The sequence below is a fragment of the Corythoichthys intestinalis genome, chromosome 1 (assembly GCF_030265065.1).
Source record: "Corythoichthys intestinalis isolate RoL2023-P3 chromosome 1, ASM3026506v1, whole genome shotgun sequence".
NCBI lineage: Eukaryota > Metazoa > Chordata > Actinopteri > Syngnathiformes > Syngnathidae > Corythoichthys > Corythoichthys intestinalis.
This window is the reverse complement of record NC_080395.1, coordinates 63,638,669-63,657,380: the sequence shown is the minus strand read 5'-3', so window position 1 is coordinate 63,657,380 and position 18,712 is coordinate 63,638,669. Positions and strand designations below refer to the sequence as shown.

Below are 18,712 nucleotides of genomic sequence, written 5' to 3'. Positions count from 1 at the left end.
GCCAATCAAAAGGGCTCGATGGACGAGGACAGTATGCTAGAGTGGCTGATGGATGTGTACGTCAAGCGACCGGATGTTTTTTTCCACGCATCACAATCCCTGTTGATCTGTGACTCCATGCGCGCCCATCTCACACCTGCTGTTAAAAAACCAGGTGCATCGAATGCTCGGAGCTTGCCATCATTCCGGGAGGCTTGACTAAGGAACTCCAACCGCTGGACGTCGGTGTAAACCGGGCGTTCAAAGTCAAGCTGCGAGCAGCGTGGGAGCAATGGATGACGAACGGCGATCACAGCTTTATGAAGACTGGGAAGCAGCCCTGGGCGAGTTACACCACAATTTGTGAATAGATTGTGGATCAGGGGCGCTACCGGGGGGCAGTGGTGGGCCGTGCCCACCCACAGACACGCTCTGCCCACCCAAAAAAAACTGGATGACAGTACTAACGGCAGTCTGGGCACCGCGTATGGTATCCCATTCATATAGTACTGATGTGTTTCTATGTTTTAACCTTTGCGTTGTTACCTCCTGTTTCACCTTAAAAAAAAAAAAAAAAAAATGAAATGTTGGTTTTGTTCCTAGGGGGCGCTACACACATTTACGCTTATTTTGATTTTTTTACATTTTATCAAAGTTTTTACCAGTGTTCACATGGCTGTTGCGTTTGGTGAGTTTTGAAGCATTCTGAGGGGGTCAAATTAAGCTCAAAGGGGCTGTGGAACAAAGAATAACTATAATAATAATAATAATTATAATGAAACTGTGGAACCACAATAGGTTACCTAAAAAAAAAAAACATTGTCACCTGCATGTCCATACTGTTCAGTTATGGATGTGTTCTAAGTCAAATAAAATCAAATCAACTTTTGTTTGTTTAGACCAAATCAAAGCAAGTTTTTTCAAGGAGAAAATAAAACATGTTTTAAGGTGCAGTAGCCCTACGCTGGATTTCGACCTACTTGAGCAGTGTAGTTCAACCCCCCCCCCCCCCCCCCCCCCCCCCCCCGATAAGACTAATGCCCACCCACACCTGGCATCCTGGTAACACCACTGTTGTGGATGCTTGGGATAAGGTGTCTGCTTGCACTGTTCATGCTTTCGCCAAAGCCGGAACCATTTCTGACGAGGAGGAGACGCACAGCAAGGAAATAGTCTCCTTGCTTACTCTGACAACGACGAGAGAGAACCTGCTGTGTTTGATGGAGACCCAGCCCAGTTGTTCAATTCGATACAGAAGATGAGGACTTGGATTGATTTGTGGATTGGTTAAGATTGATGTGAATACTATGTTAAATTCTTTAATAAAGTACAATTGAAAGCGTTTTTACTCCCGCTGACTTTTAAAAGAAGAATACACCAGCGCGCATGCTAACGCGCATGCTAGAGTATGTTTTTCAAGCGCCCAATAATGCGGTGCGCCTTGTGTTTATGTTAAATACAAAAATATTACCCGAAAATAAGCTTGCGCCTTTTTATAAGTTGCGCTCTATGGTCACGAAAATACAGCACTCAGTCTCCATTCCTAGCATTTAAGATGATGAAAGGAGATTTGCCACTTAATCTGAAAATCAAATCAAAATCAAAATCAAAATTATGCTGTATTAAATTACAACAGCTGCAGTTAATCTCAGAAAATTTTCTGTGAAATCACAAATGTAATATTTTGATCATTACTTCTTTTTACATTTTGGGAAGGACCTTTTAAGACATTTAAGAAAATATAATATGGATAAGAAGTCTTTTGTTTCTTACCTTTGTCCATCCATTGATGGGGTGCAGGTATACTCAGGGGGGTAATAAGGTGGCGGGGGAATGGGAGGAATAAACTCATCAAAGTCCAGTGTTTGGTGGAGAATAGTTCCATGGGGGGTCATACAATCAGCATTTAGCTCTCTTGTTCGGTGTGGCATGAACTGAAACATATCGAAAGAGACACACTGCCATTATGGACATCCATGTCTGTTAGGTCAAACCATAAAGCCCCCTAAAGTATCTTCTTAAGTTTAAATCTGCTGATCTGTAGAGAAAATAAAGAAAACAAATTCCAATAACTAGCGTTTTCATATGAGAAATCTTTCCAAAACTAGTCTACATTTCAGAGTGCAGTGATCCCTCGCTACTTCGAACTTTAAACTTCGCGCCCTCTGTCTATTTAAAAAAATAAAATAAAAAAAAATACAGATGTACTATCCTGAGCTGATCGCATAGTCTCACTTTTCCTCCCTTTGCCTGCTCTTTGTTATTCAGGCAATGCACTGGAGTTGCTTATTAAAGTTAACGATGATTTATAGACGTCTTCTGTTTGATCTTGCCACAGATCCCTGGAAGCCTCAGCATCAAAGTGCAACATGAATCAATCATTGCTTAACTTGTTAAACAGTTGCTGTGGCAACTCATTGTGTGTAAGTGAGAAGATCGTGGCCATTTGAGTGGACTCACTCAATGAAGTATTTAATCGAGACAAGCATTTTTATACTTTATTCTTGTTTAAAAACAATTTGGTGGGACAGTAACATGATCCCTGGAAGCCTCAGCATCAAAGCGTCACATGAATAAATCATCGCTTAACTTGTTAAACAGTTGCTGTGGCAACTCATTGTGTGTAAGTGGGAAGATCGAGCAGATTTGAGTGGACTCACTCAATGAAGTATTTCATAGAGACATGCATTTTTATACTTTATTCTTGTTTAATAATAATTTGGTGGGACAGTAACATGTTTAAAACTTACAATTATTTCATTTGAAGTGCTTAAAAACCATTTATTAAAATATACACATACATATATATTTTTTAATTATACTTTGGGGGTGGGGAAGTGAAAAAAACATGTCTTAAATGTATCCCTTTCCAATGCTAAATCTGAATAAATACATTGAACACACACAAAAAAAACCCCAAAAACCAACGACAAAAAAATATTTGGGGGGGCGCTACTTCGCGGTTTTTCACATATCGCGGTGGGTTCTGGTCCCCATAAACCGCAAAAAACGAAGTATCACTGTAGTTACATTTAGACTGTAGTCTGCAGTATTTATTTCTCTAGAACAGTGGTTCTTAACCTGGGTTCGATCGAACCCCATGGGTTCGGTGTGTAAGGCTAAGGGGTTCGGCGAAGGTAAAAAAAAACACAAAGCCCTATTTTCTTATGCTGATTAAATCTAGGCAAAGTGGATTTTTAAAACAGGTTTTGGACTGATTTGTTCCCAATTTACAGGCTTAATCATTTTCTTTTACTTGCTAGTTCTCGATCTGATGGGAGGAGTAACTGGTTTGCCCAGTGGAAAGTTGACTCACACTTGGTATGAAGGAATAGAACAGACCAATGGGCAGCTTGGTCTCAAATTTTGACCCGATTATAAAACATGCTGTCAAAATGAGAAGAATTTTGAATGGGAGTTTTCTAAATTATTAGCTTGCAAGCTTAGATATATTGGTTTTGAATTTGAAACAAAAAAAAAAACTTTATTATCTTATTTCGAAGGGTTAGGTGAATCCACATGTGAAACTTGTGGGTTCGGTACCTTTAGCAAGAACCATTGCTCTAGAATAGTAATAATATTGATTGTGTAATATTCACAACGTATACTCTCACGATTAGAATGTACATACAGTATTGTAAGGGTTGTTATTTCTGTCTACAATAATAATACACTTAATAAATAAGGCACGTTTTATACAACACATTGCTGCACCTTTTGGCACTGGCAGAGTTCCTACTTTTGATCTGTGCAGTAAAATTAAATAACTATTTTTGGTGTGAAAAACAAATGGAGCTTATTAATGTTAATTTCCCTCATGGCAAGAGATATTAAGCAGTTGTTAATAGTTTTATTGCCCCACATAAATGACAGGAAAGGTTCATTCTTAGAATAATGCACCTCGGTGGAACAAATGAAGCGAGAGTTGAGATTCTTCTATACACATTTTCATTTTACTGTAATAGCCCAGGACATAGGTCCTGCAGCAACTGTCCTCTGCTGACTTTAGCAAAAACTCTGATCTCTTTACATGCTTGGGAGAGAGAATGGGAATCACATTATATAATTCAATTCAGAGGTGATAACGATCATTTTCCCACTGAAAGCGAAAAAGGGGACCCATTATAAATTGTCCACACTCACCATCTGCAGCACATCAGTGGAGACAATTTGCATGCAGCACATGGCTGTCGCTAGGGCACAAACAATGGTGGATATGACGTTAAGGGCACATACGCTGAACAGCAATTCCTATGGGAGAGAACAGAAGAGAAAATGAGAGCATCAGAAAGTGAAAGGTATAAAAGTACGGAAGTGGAAAAGCATACTTTATTTACGACGGTAGTTAGAGATCAATAAGGTCACTTGTGTTAAAGCAAAAACAACACAGGGCATCAGCAGGTGATTGTATAAGTGATTGAGCACTAGAAATGTACTTTTGAACCAGGTTTGACCAAGATTTCTTCAAGAGTCGGTTCTTCCATGTAACATTGAGAAATGATGGCTGAAGGTCGGTTGAAACTATGTGCTGTGGAGTTCTCACAAGGACCTCCATAAACTTTAACTCAATCCCTGACTACAATAACAGTACAAGGTCGTATGTACTTAATATGTCTTTCATAGGGGAGAACTCAACTCATAAAAAGAGACCATCATAATCTACGAGAGGCAATTCAACCAACTGCAAGAGGAATGAGAAGTACTCTCTACAAAGCATAAACCACATAAACATTTAATAACTGTATTATACTTATTAATTTCCTGGTGGCAGCACAGAAACACCACCTGCATGGAAATTGGCTCTGAGAACAGCATTTTTCTTGGAGATGACTGATGACATTAAAAACAGAACCCTCTTGAATGGAACACACCATATGCTGTGCTCACTGCCAATCACCATAGAGCTTGATTGGCATTTGCCATAGACCACCAGAATTTGCAAATATGACACTGGCTCTGTGCCCTTCACGGATGAAAGCAGGTTCAACCTGAGCACATGCGACAGACGTGAAAGGGTCCGGAGATCTCATGGAGAACATTATGCTTCCTGCAACATCATTCAGCATGTCCAGTTTGGTGGTGGGTCATTGATGGTCAAGGAAGGCATATCCCTTGAAGGACACACAGACCTCTACAGGTTAGATGATGGTACCCTGAGTGCTATTAGGTATCGGGATGAAATCCTTGGACTCATTGTCATAAGCTACGCTTGTGCAGTGGGACCTGGGTTCCTTCTGGTCCACGACAATGCCCAACTTCATGTGGCTGTAGTATGCAATAGTTCCTAAAGGAAGAGGCAATTGATAACATTGACTGGCCCCCACATTCGCCTGACCTAAATCCAATAGAACACCTCTGGGACGTTGTGTTTAGGTCCATCTGGCAAAGCCAGGTTGCTCCTCAGACTGTTCAGGAGCTCAGTGATGCCCTGGTCCAGATCTGGAAGGAGATTCCCTAGGAGACCCTTCGTCATCTCATTAGGAGCATGCCCAGGCGTTGCAGGGAGGTCATCCAGGCACATGGGGATCACATACACTACTGTATCTCATTTTGACTTGTTTACATGAAAGTTGAATCAGCCTGTAGTGTGTTTTTTCACTTTCATTTTGAGTATAACTCCAAATCCAGCCTTGATACATTTGATTTTCATTGGTAATTTTTATGTGACTAACACATAAGTTTGTTTGTTTTTTAATCATATTTTGGGAAAACATGTCTTATATGTACAGTGGTACCTCTACATACGAAGTTAATTCGTTCCAGGACCTTGTTTGCAAGTAGAAATGGTCGTATGTCGAGCAGGATTTTACATTATAATTTCATTAATTCGTTCCACAGCCCGAAAACCTACTCTAAATCCTTAATAAATGCTGCTGGTACTATTGCAAATACAATTACACAGAGCTAAACAAATAAATTATGAATAAAAATTGGAATAATAATATAATATTAGTAATCTTAATAATAATAATACCTGTAATAATGTAACAAATTGGGTTCTAATGTGGCATATGTATTTTGCGTGGTGTACCTGAATGCACCACGTGGCTGATTTGACAGAGTGAGAGAGGGACTTTTTACTTTCACTTTGTTCAGCTGCGGCGGACAGTAAACATGTTGTGTTGCACAAGTTCCAAAATAAATGATTAAAAACCTGACTAAGCTGGCGGTTTTTTGGCGATGTTACCACAATAATAATTTTCACCTTAACTTCTAAAGACTGTTCGGAGGAGCAGATCATAGACACGCGCATATTTTTCTATCATTTCCATCTTCATTTCAATTGTATGCCTTTTCACTTTTTTCAACCCCCTGCACTAAAATTCTTGGAACCCATGTTGATTTCTCTCACAAGAAAATCTGCTGTGCGTCCGTCTTGCGGGAAAACAAAGAAACTGCAGTGCTGTCATAATTTCGAGCATGTCGCCAGATGTAGAAACAAATGGCGAGTCAAATTTTTTGTCGGATGTCGAAAAGATTGTGTGTCAAAGTGATCTTATGTCGAGGTACAACTGTATGTCTTTCCAATGTTGTTAAATCTGAATAAATACATTACCGGTAATTAAAATATACCATTATATAATGAAATAAAACTAACTATTTACTTTTAAAATGTAAATAGGCTCCGCCTTTACTTCGCAGATTTTCGCTTTTCGCAGGGCAACGGCAGTCCCCATTGACCGCGAAAAATGAAGGATCACTGTATTGCAGTGAATAGTTCCAGATTATTTTTGTGTGAATGCTTCAAGGGTCATTTTGATGTCTAAATTATTTGTAAGTAGTATAGTTTTTGAAGAAACTTTCCTATTCTAAGATGATTTTGCTAATTATTTTACAGGGTCTCTGCAGGTTTCAACAAGCCAAATTTTTTCAGACCATAATAAACACAATTTAAGACCCATTTCACATCAATACCGTAAAAAGTACAAAATACTTTTTTGCGGAAAATTGGAGGCCCGGAGTTACTTCTAAAGTATATGAATTTATTAAAAGCCCTTTCATGTTGCAAGGCAAAATTTTTCACCTAACTGAAAACACTAGGAATTTTCTGTTGTGAATTGTAAACTCTACAGCTAATGGCCATTGACCACTTACCCATGGATGCAAGTACTGTAATTTGGTTCTGTTTAAAGTTTTCTCCGCTACTATGCTAACAACTGCGTGTGCACATTATTAGCTGGTGGTGGTTGATAAATTCTGACCGGGCAGCACAGTTCGTGCCACTTTGTCGTCAAAAATTGAAACATTTAACAGCGAGACTGAAGTTAATGCATGTTTAAATAAAAGTCAAGTCAATAGATTTTTAAGACCTTTCACTCTTGTATTTAAGACCAGTTGAGAGATTTTAGGAGAAGGAGAAATTTCCAGGCCTTACATTAAAATGATTGGATTTAAGACATTTTTAGACTTTTTATGACCCCGTGGAGACCCTGTTCTATAATTAATGTAGCATTTCCTGGGACATTCCTAAAAAGAAAACATTTTGTTTCATTTATTGTAGGATTTTTAGTTTGTTTTAACTAATTAAAACTATATAAACAAACTTTACTGAATTTGGCACATTTTTTCTAGTTTTAAATCCAGTTACTGTCTTAAAATTCCATTATTTACAAACTAGTTTTAACAGATCTAACCAAGATAATTATGCTTACCCCATTAGAACATTTCTTTAACGCAAAATAATATAGCCAAATTTGAAACAATGACAGCTATTGTACATCTGATGTCATTTTTGTTACTGTGAATTTACAGTGATAGTATTAAAACAGTGTCTATAATGAAATCTTATAAAGTTTGCAAGGATCAGACATGCATAAAAAAGTATTAAGCGGGTATTCAGCCACCCATAGACGCCCTCTCCCAAGCTAATCAAGATCGAGATTTTCATAGCAAGATTACAAACCTGTCCTTGAAAGGGATTGCATCAATTATTACAATGCTCTACTGGAGAATTAAAACTAGGGTTGGGAATCTCTGGCATGAAGCCGATTCGATATGTATTTAGATACACAGGTTACGATTCGATTAAAAAACGATACACTTTTAAGACCAAGTGATTTGATACGATTCGATACAGTGTAAGAACGATACAGTTCGATAGAGTGAAAACGATACGATAGTAAATATTTGTTGTGTGTGTTTGTACAGTATTTTAAACATATAAAAAGACCACATTTCTAATATAGCAAAATTAAACAACAACATTTCAGACCAATGCTATGTTTTCTTTTTTTATGAAAAAAAAAAAAAGGCTTACTATATGACCGTCATTTTGTTGGATGGGATTGATAATAAAATAAAACTCCAGTGACAGACAACAATAAAGTGCAGTAATTCAATTACTGTATTTCCTTGTGTTTTTAACACAAGAGGTGACTAATCTAAGTGCAAACTTTCAACGTAAACATCTTACAAACAAAAAATATTAATTATATGCAGCAGCTCTAGAAAAAAAAAAATTAAACCTGCTAGTGTTATCATAAATAAATAATGAATTATGCTTTACGACTGGTATAATTGGGGGAATGAAAACATGGCATTTTAGACAGGTCAATAATCATTACTTTAACCTAATACACAGCCAAGTCATTCACTTATGCCAGTGCTTCCTCATTTTTTATTCCTCATCACTGTCCATATCTTTTTTGAAGGGCAGATTTTTGTTGAGGAAGATCAACTAATCCATATGTTCATGTTTAAGTAGACTGTGTTTCGTGGAAACAATATGCCGCCCTTTCCACCATTGTAGTGGGTTATTTTTCAGGGTTAAAAACTCACGATCTCTGTACCACTCCACACTTCACACAAGCTCTGTCCCATGCGAACAGATCTGGCTGCCTTCATCACTTCAAAGTCCGACTTTGTTTTCCTGGGTGCGCTGAAAATCAATCGCTGCACGTCGCTGGCGTCGGTGATCACACTGTCCATTGTTTTAGCATGTTGCTTCGTTGCCACTACTAGTTTCGTTTTGGGCTGTAAAGAAAATGCTATGGAGCGTGCGTTACAGTGGTTTCGTTAGCTCTTGCGTTGTTATGACATGCCCGTGACGATCGGGTAATGACGGCAACTAGTAGCGGTTCTGTCGAAATGCATGGGAATTTGAGGCAACCACGACCGTGAGTAGTGCTTGTCCATATTATATCATGCGTGCGGTCTCAATCTAAGTGCGCTGTGTGGTGAATGACACAAGCGCAGCATGTGAAGTAAAACCTAAATTATTATCATATTAAGCAATGCATTGAACTAGGCATTAGAAGCCGATTCTTGCGCTCGCGATAGCCGAATTCTATCTCTACTATCGGTTCATTGAATATTTAATGGCTAATTACTGTCGAATGGTAACTTTACTATCGACACATCTGTATCTCTCACCTGTAAAACCGGATATCCGGTCGTATCGGTTTATCGTTCTCAAGCGTAATTAAAACCACACTCACTGGTGAAATCATTTGGAAAAAAAGAATGATCAAACTCTACATGATGAGGGCCAATAGTGGCCAAAGTATATGCCAGCTTTCTAGATGTCATTAGAAGCAGAGGAACAGTAATGAGGAATGGCAAAGACTCAGGGGAAAAGGGTTTGACAGCTTCTGGTTCGACATAACTCAACACCTATGACTACTATGGCTCTTAATAAAGGTTTATTGCCCAACTCACATATCTCTTTTAATGAGGAATGATCACTATGATAAATGCTCCTGATCGTTCCTCTTTCCATGAACATTCATCCTGTTTTATTTTGTTATCAATGTTTTATAATCAATCAGGGACATAGATTGAAAAAATATGATCGCAGTTATCCAATAAAGGCACAGTATCATATGTTGTATATCATTTCTGCAGACTCCACAGTCAGGATAATCTTCCAAGATCATGCACTCGCACCCAAGCCAGGCAAGTAATGTGATATATATTAAGAGGTTTGTCACTTGGGGATAGAAAAATGTTGGGGCCATTCTGCACTTTCTCCCTAATTAAGGCACGACTGGAGAAACTGGAAACATTAGACAGATTTCAGCGTGGAATGTGTTACACAACGACAGTTCCCCCATAAACTGATTTTATACCTTTTGAAAGAAAAATATTTTGTAGGATGATCTATCAATCGAGTATTTAAAGAGACACTTTATTTATTTTTCAATATTAAGAACTGTTTCATAGTTAAGATACTGTACGGCAAAATGGAAGTGTGCCCTTGGTTTAAGTGTTTGTTATCCAAGTGTTTTTTAATTTGATTGCAAACGCGTTTGGGAGTTTCCTCCTGCACACGCTAGGATTTCAAATTGTCTGATGTCTTACGTCAATCTTCAGACATTTATGCAAGCACCCGCCCTGTTTGTTCATCTTTCACACCCATTATTATCAGGAAGTTGCTACTTCCTGCATACGGTATACAAATAACACATCATTTCAATCTATAGATGTGCAATTGCTGTGGTTTAGAGCAATTCTGTTGTCGCACCACCAGTTCCTGTCTTTTGTCATTTTTTTCCCCCGTAACCTCCACCCACGCGCTGCTGTTTGCCATCTAGCCGGCCGAGAATCACCGCTACCACTGTTAAGTTGCCCTCCTTGTCTTCTCCGCAATCGACTTTTACCGCCCCTCCATCCCACAATGCTCTCCACCGTTAACCCGGCTGAGAGGGACTTGTGCTGGCTTGCTTCACTGCCAAAAGTCGGCCTCCTCATTTTTCTCGCTTGACGGTTTTTCCTCCGTAACACTCCTCGTCGTCTAGTGCAGCGATCCTCCACCACCGGGCCAGGGACCGGTAACGGTCGGTGGTGCATTTGCTACCGGCCCGCAGAGAAATAATAAATGAGTTGTTAATGAATGCAATCTGGCCTGTGCCTTTTGACACAATAATATGTCTTTCTATTCTTCTTCCTATCGACTCATTCGCGTATAAGATTTGTGCGCGTTGCCATCTAGCCAGTTGTTGGCTGCCATTACTGGGGTGTTTGCACACATATAGCAGCCAAGAGTCAGTCAATGTAAACGTTAGCTGCTCTTGGCCGTGTGCTGCGTGCGGTGATGTTTTTGGACAGCTTCTTAAGGGGAAAAAGCCACCTGCTGAGCCAGAAGAGGAGACTACAACCAATTCCATTCTGCATAATAGCTAGCAAACGATGCAACAAAAGTGAATGCACTGAGAGCATCATACCTTGTGGCGAACCGTATCGCTAAAGCCAAAAACCTTTCATGACTGAAGAAGAACTCATTATGCTTGCGACGAAGGATGTTTGCCATCAAGTTCTAGGAGAGGCCGCTGTTAAAAAAGGTTGATGCAGCATATAGTATGTTACATTTTCCCTGCACTTAATGTTCGTGTTATTTTGTATTTACTGTAATTTTCTGCCACAAATTGCCGGCCAGTGAAAATAAAGCCCCACATTACACTGGTCCGTGGTGCAAAAAAAGGTTGGAGACCACTGGTCTAGTGGACAAAGAGGCACTTGCGCCGGCTTATTTGCTGCTAAGAGTCACCGTCCTCTTCTGATTGATTTTAACCCCCCCCCCCCCCCCAATCTCCTGTGCGTTGTTTCAGATTGTTCTAAATGTGACTCTAAATTTGAGGAATACAACAAGTTTTCAACATTGAAATAAACAATTCTGCATTTTTTATGCCTAAAATAAGCATCACAGTTGCTGATATGGCCTGGTGCCAAGATTTATCAAGCAATTCTACCTTTGTAACTCAACCAATGAATCAATCCATGAAAGAAAAAAATCTGAAGGAAATAATGTTTATTGTACCACGAACTATTTTGAAAATAAAAATCACTCACAAAATAAGAAGAACAACGAAAACCAAGCATGCAGTGGGTCTTCCAGTGTTTTATTTTTATAGGGGGATGCTAAAATGGCTAATTGAGTTTGAAAGGTTAGGATGTCAACCCTTGATTTAGAGGGCTTATCATCTACCCAATCTTGTTGTACACTAATGTTATAACAATGCCATGCATTGAATGTGCGGCAACAACCCAAAAATAATCTTTTAATTTTTGCCAGTGAGCAAATACTGTAGTAGGAAAATGGCTGCACAATTAAACATTCAACAGGCTTGCATTGGGATACAGTACTGTATGTATAAAACATGATGATTCATCATTTCTTTCAGTAAACATTTTTAAAGAAGGTCAACGATGCACTACTAGTCTGTAAACACACCTTGAGACGTAAGCGGATGGTATTGCAGTCCCTCAGTGGGTTAAGTTTCAGCGTTTCTCCAAGGTTGTTGCAGCTTGAGCTCTGTTGCTGTAACTCACAGCAAACGCACACTCCATCGCTGTCAAACTTGAGCTGGCGTAGAAGAGGGAAGAACTAATAAAATGTCACTGATATAACCACATCAGACAATATTGTGGGTTTATACTAAATGCAGTTAGAAAGAGAATGGTGCCGTTTTACATCAAAACAGCAACTGCATAAGAAGACAAGGAAGCAACAAATGAGACGGTGTAAAAATGAGACGGTGTGATATATGAGAAGCTGACTCAGGAGGGATTGCGGTCAAGCGCACCAGCAATGTGTCCCAGATTGAGAGAAAGCAGGATATGAACTCAACACGTACGGGTTAATTAATTTGGGGAGAAGAGATGAGATGCATTAATATTTCAGTCGGGACTTGGGAACAATCTCTGGGGATCTAGATAAAGAAGTAAACTGAACTCCACAAAAGAAAAGCAGCCCTTAAGCTATAAGTAGTGTGGTTTGGTGCCGTTTATGAAATGGAGTTTCCATTCTCAAAAATTTGTGAGGGCCACTTCTTGACACCATGTTTAGGATGTAGAAAAGAAAGGCTGGATAGTTTGGACAATTGTTACAAAATTGCGACAGTGTGATTAAAATAACATGGAAAGCAGGTTTCAACTAAAATTAACAGCTAAATACCAAAAAGAACAAAAAAAAAAAAAAATTGACTCCGTCTGTTGTTTACGTTTCCACATTGTGTCACATTCAGTGTTGTTAATAATGGTGTAAGAGTATAACAGTGTTTCTAACAGCGTTATTTTTTCAGGAGTAATCTAATTAATCACTTTTACCATCTTTGCAACGTTGTTACCATTACTGAGGATGTGAAGGGGCGTGTTACTACAATGTCCTTGAATGAAGCGCGAGTTGTCTTATTTTGTCACACATCAGCTGCCTGCCCGCAGAGAGCAGAGCGGGAGGGGAGATACGTTAAGGGGGTTGTGACACAGTTGCAAATGCGATGATGATTGGCTTGGTGGGCGGATCATGCCCTGTTTCACGGCACGCTCTGGCAAACACAATAATTCATTGATATTGGCAATGGGCCAGGGAATTTCAAAGGTAGCGTTCTCAAACTTCAATTATATTTAATCATTTTACTTATATTCATGGACAGTCTTCTGCTTATTGTACAGTGGGCCTAACATACTGTTTCAGAGATTTGCACTGGTTAATGGTCAGTTTACATGAGTGTTTTAATAGACTGTAATATATTTGATCAAAATAAATACCAAATGTTCTAAAATCCTGTATATAGTGTTTTTATTCTTTAATCAGTTAATATAATAATTTTTGATGTGAAAGATGTTATAGAATGTATAATGTAATAACATGTAGAAGATGAAAAGTAACTTCACCTACTTTGCTGAGTAATTAATTATGAGGTAGATAAATGAGGTAACTGAGTTACTAACTCAATTACTTTTTGGGAGAAATAATTAGTAACTCAAATTACTTTTTTAAAGTAAGATTACCAACACCGGTCACATTGGTAATGTCAGACATCACGTACAGTAGCATATAAGGGTACTCAAAATGGCTTAACCAATGGGACCCATTCATCCGTCTAAAACAGTGTGTCAAGAAAAATGTAACAGCACTGGTATCACCTCTGTTACTGTGCCATATACAGTAGAATATGCTGCACAAGAGGCTTCAGTACGCGTCACATTAATTGACGCTTCTTTTCTGGAAAGTCATTTTCAAGATTGTAACATTCAGTAACATTTCTTCTGAATTGCAAGATTCAGATCTTGTATCTCGGTCCTTTTTATTTTCTTTATATACATCAATTCAAATGAAGTCGGGACAAAATGTAAATTTTTAGGTGATTTCCAAATCTTTTTCCACCAATAATAAATTAAAATACACAACAAACAACATATTGTATTCAATGTTTAAACTGGTAATGATGAAAATCATGATGATTATATTTTTGTTGCCGCAAAAATTCTCTTTATTTTTATTTTAATGCCAGAAACATGAAACAATTCTCTATTTTTTTCCCTACACTTGCTCTATAAAACTAACATTTACTCATCACCACAATGTTTTTTATTCATTTCTTTTAGTGTTTCTTAATGCCAAGGAGTTGCACTTTTGAAGTAATTCATTATTTTTTTAAGCTTTTTATCTAAGTTTGTTGTACATAATAAAATGTCTGAGTGAGTGATTGTCCAAAACTGGTGATTCCATACTTTTTGCTAGGGGTTGTAGGTGAACTTCATGATTTCATATAAAAGGAGCATTCTTGAAAGTCACTTTGCGAACCTCACTCAAATCCAGACAAAAAAATCTAGAAACAAAAACAAATGCATGTAGTTTCTACAAAACGTCACAGCTACAGTGAAATTTGAGTTTGTACTATATTGAGAATACCAGATTTCATCACATCTTGGAGATGTCCACAGTTTGACGGCCGCAAACAAGTGGCAAATTGGCCTAATGGAGCCCGAGGGCCGCCTTGAGTAGCCTTTCATAAGGTCATTCAGAAGGTTCAAAATTGCATGACTGAAAAGATTTGTCATGGCAATTTAGATAAGAGGATGGCTGGAAGGATAGAAAGATGGAGGAAAGGAAATGTAATGATCTTTGGAGTTTCCCATGTGGTCTTACCAGCTGACATTCTTCCAGTGAGTTGACCAACTGAGCATTCTGACAAGAGAGGATTGATCCTGCCAGGTTGAGCATCACACAAACCGCTGACAACAACATGAAGAATGTGATCTGCAATAGACAGAAGAAAGAAAACTGAGAAAGGAAAGATATCACGTATCATTTCATCTGCTATTGGTCAGGACGACAGACACTCAGACAATACTGTTTCTCCTGCACCTGGCATTGAATCATGACATGCTTGAGATTGCATGCCACAAAGGAAAAGTGCACTGATCTTAAATGAAATCAATAATGTATTTTAGTTGTAATCTTGTTAATGCTTAGAAACTTACATGATACACTTTGTAGAATTGAATTGTAGAATTGAAAGAAAATCCACAATTTTGAAGCCTTAATATTTACAGTATGTTCCCCAGTCCTGAGATGCATTTGGTTGTAATACATTTGGTGGTACAATCCTTGATTACTTTCTTATTTGACTCAGGCAATTAAACTGTCATCACTTTCCCCACCAAATGGCTAGGTAAACACTGCATTGACAGATTTTTGACTCAAAGGGAAAGTCTTCATTCGTCCTTGAAGAGAAGCATCCGCCAATATCAAGCACAAACACTCACAAAGCAACTATTGCTTCCTCTGATAGAGCTGGCAGTTGAGCTCTTTGGTGCAATTTAATTGTTTTCATTTCGATCGTCTCCTTGGCCTCTGTTTCCAAAAGGGTTTTTTCTTTCTTCTTTTCTTTCTTCCTCTTTTTTTCTTCTTCTAAATTTCCTATAGCTGAAAGACCCATGAATATAAATCCCACTGACAGAAACATGGACACTATTCAAGTATTTCAAATTATTGGTAAGTTGTTATTGAGTTAAAGTTGAAAGCAAGCAGAACTCGGAAATGAGTGTATAGAGCAACAACTTTTTAAAAATTTTTTTATTTCAACGAAAGGAAGACAACAAAGGTCCATTTATCTGATAGCATAACAGACCAACTTAAGTGAAGATCAGATGTTCAAAGAAAAAAGAATAGTCAGTAGGTGACTTATCGGCTCAACTAGAAGGTAGAATCAATGTATGTACTTGTAAAAGGTTGCTGAGTGCACACAAACACTGAAGATTAAAGGGATGTGCATGAAGCATTTAATAGACAAAGTGCTTTTCACTATGTCACAAAACTGAAGGCTGATAAACTGATTAGTGAAAGTGAAGGACACTTGTTTGAAAAGACAGAAAAGAAGACCTTTACATCAACAACAGCAAATTAACAAGAAATCAACTATGAAACACAGTTGTTGCTGTTTTTTTTTTTTTTTTTTTTTTTTTTTTTGTAGTTCAGATTTTAGCTCATCCCAAAATCGTTTCTGCACCTTACTGTGTGGAGTCAGCATGTTCTCCCTGTGCAACATGTTTCTTTGGTTTTTGAACACTTTAAATTGTACATTTCGATGCACAAAGTCAGCTGGGATCAACTTTAGCTTGCCTGTGACCTCCGAGAACCTTTGATACAGATGTGCTGAGCATTATTACAGTGTTCCCTTTGAAGCATCCAATTGACTAGGTACAATAGAGCATTAAGAAATAAAGTCTTCCCCGCTCTTTTACTGTTGTCTATATGGATGAGTGTGGCCAAAAACCTTTGTCCTGAATGTCTGTTCAACGTGATGGTTGTTCAATTATTCATTCATTTCCTCCCAAAATTATGAGATAGAGCATTTTCAAAAATTGCAGATCAAACTACATTCTTGCAATGAGTTAAATCACCATCAAAAAATACAGCCTGCAAAGTCAGAAAATATAAACATATTACAGATTTCCTTTTTTGTGAGGCCTCTGGTATGCAACACTTTGAATACCCTTTTCAGCAGATGCATTCAGTTAATAATACATTAGGTTTGATGGCCATAGTCTGCAGATGATGTGATGAAAATGTTAAGGACAGTGAGACACATGAACTTCGGACTCTATCATCTCCATCAATATATTTAATGGCTGTGTACCATTTGGAAAAAAAAAAAACTTTCTTAGAGGACAAAAACCTAATCTTTCTGCGAGTTTGATATCAAGAATCAGTTGAATTTCATGCTACAATCCTTCATTGATGTTTTACATTACAGGAGATTAGTTCCTGAGACAGTCAGGAAATTAGAATATTGTGTATTCTAATTTCCTGAGACAGTCCTGTATATATACACAGGACTGTCTCAAAAAATTAGAATATTGTGTATTCTAATTTTCTGAGACAGTCCAGTATATATATATATATATATATATATATATATATATATATATATATATATATATATATATGTACATATATAGTAGAATCGGTATCGGCCGATACTTCATAGCCATGTATCGGTATCGGGGCCAAAAAATGGTATCGGTGCGACACTAATTTACACTTGAAAAAGTTACGTAGCTGAGTAAATACAAATTCGACCACTTCGGAATCTGCGTATGTGTGCCTTTTGATGCTTGTAGTAATTCTACAGAGGCAACACCTGTACATATAACTTGTTTTATATTGCTTATTTCACTTTTTCATTCGTAACTGGACTCCTAAAGTAGAATATGGATGTATTTTGAACAAGGTGTGGACCGTTTGTAGGTGCTGTATAAGCAGCTAATATGAATCGCAGATTTACATTGCTGTGAGCATATTTGTGTTATTGAAGACATGACAGATTCAGTTTGTTTTCATTTTTAGTTTCACCCTACAAAGTGTCAATGTCATGAATGCCTCATTAAAAGCAGAACACATGGATGTCTTTTTTCGGAGTTTAGCTCGCTGTCTAGCGTAGACCGAGAACCAACATCTTTGTGAGGACAGTACACATGTCTTAATACTTTAATTTTCTTTCCCACTGTCATCCTCTTTTGTTCCTTCATTGGTTCAGTGGACGATTTATATTGAGAATGATATTTAGGACTCCTAAATTAGGAGCTATATTCTAGGGTGTCACAAACACTTGTTTCACACAAACAAATAGCACCACAAAAACAATACAGGGGCTTACACGGTTCGTGTATGTTTCACTAGTTGCGTTCCACAACAAGGTGTGCTGAGAAAAATGTCTCAACCAATCGAGCCAGGTCAACCCAAGTACCAAACTGGAGTCAGTAGCAACCTCGCAGCATTTCCCTTAACTTCTTTCCCTATTTTTCCTTAATTTCCTCATTCTTTCATGAATATTTCTTAATACCCTGCGATGTACTGAAGCTGCGAACTGCGAAGTAGTGAAGGATCACTGTATATTAAAACTAAACTGTTTTAATTTTACCTTATTTTCATATTCTTAGATATTTCGATTTGGACGTGAGGAGAGATCTCATATGAGTCAGTCTATGAAAAAAATACCTTGTATGGAGATTGTATCAATAAATGGAGCCCATGAGGGATAAAAGTAATAAAATATTTTTGCATCCTTCTCAGTGGACTGATATGAAAATGAGTAGAAAAGCCTTCAAGTGTGAATAAAATAAAATTAGCTACCCCTGAATGCTTGTGTGTATGTGTTTAAAATAAATGAATACATAAATTAGTGTGTGAAAATCGATGGCTTAAGACTGTAAGTTAACTTGTAAATGGAATTACCTATCCACCTTCTGAACTATTCAACACACCCAGGCTGAGTTAGCCTTGCTTCTTCTTTAACCAAAACTAAATATTGTACGTGACAGCAAAGGACACATTCTAATGGTACATCCATCGAATACTTGTCACATCTTAGAAATACAATCCATCACTTTCTTACCAAAATGGTGACCTCCATGAAGTTGGCCCCCACTCAGACGCAAATTTAGATAAATATTATGTCATTTGTTTGTGCTGCAAACATTTTTGTTGGTGCTGCTATCGTTTTTGAGA

The 18,712-nt window shown here is 37.9% G+C and overlaps 1 protein-coding gene across 1 annotated transcript in view; it reads right to left on the bottom strand.

Moving 5' to 3' along the window:
* Positions 1–18,712, bottom strand: part of fam189a1 (family with sequence similarity 189 member A1) — a 154,416-nt gene that overhangs the window by 15,457 nt on the left and 120,247 nt on the right. Inside the window, exons 3-6 of the mRNA XM_057835276.1 lie at positions 14,849–14,959; positions 12,149–12,280; positions 4,123–4,230; positions 1,753–1,913 (exon numbers count right to left, since the gene is read on the bottom strand). Of these exons, the coding sequence (XP_057691259.1) occupies positions 1,753–1,913; positions 4,123–4,230; positions 12,149–12,280; positions 14,849–14,959 (512 nt within the window). The remainder of the gene's footprint in view (positions 1–1,752; positions 1,914–4,122; positions 4,231–12,148; positions 12,281–14,848; positions 14,960–18,712) is intronic.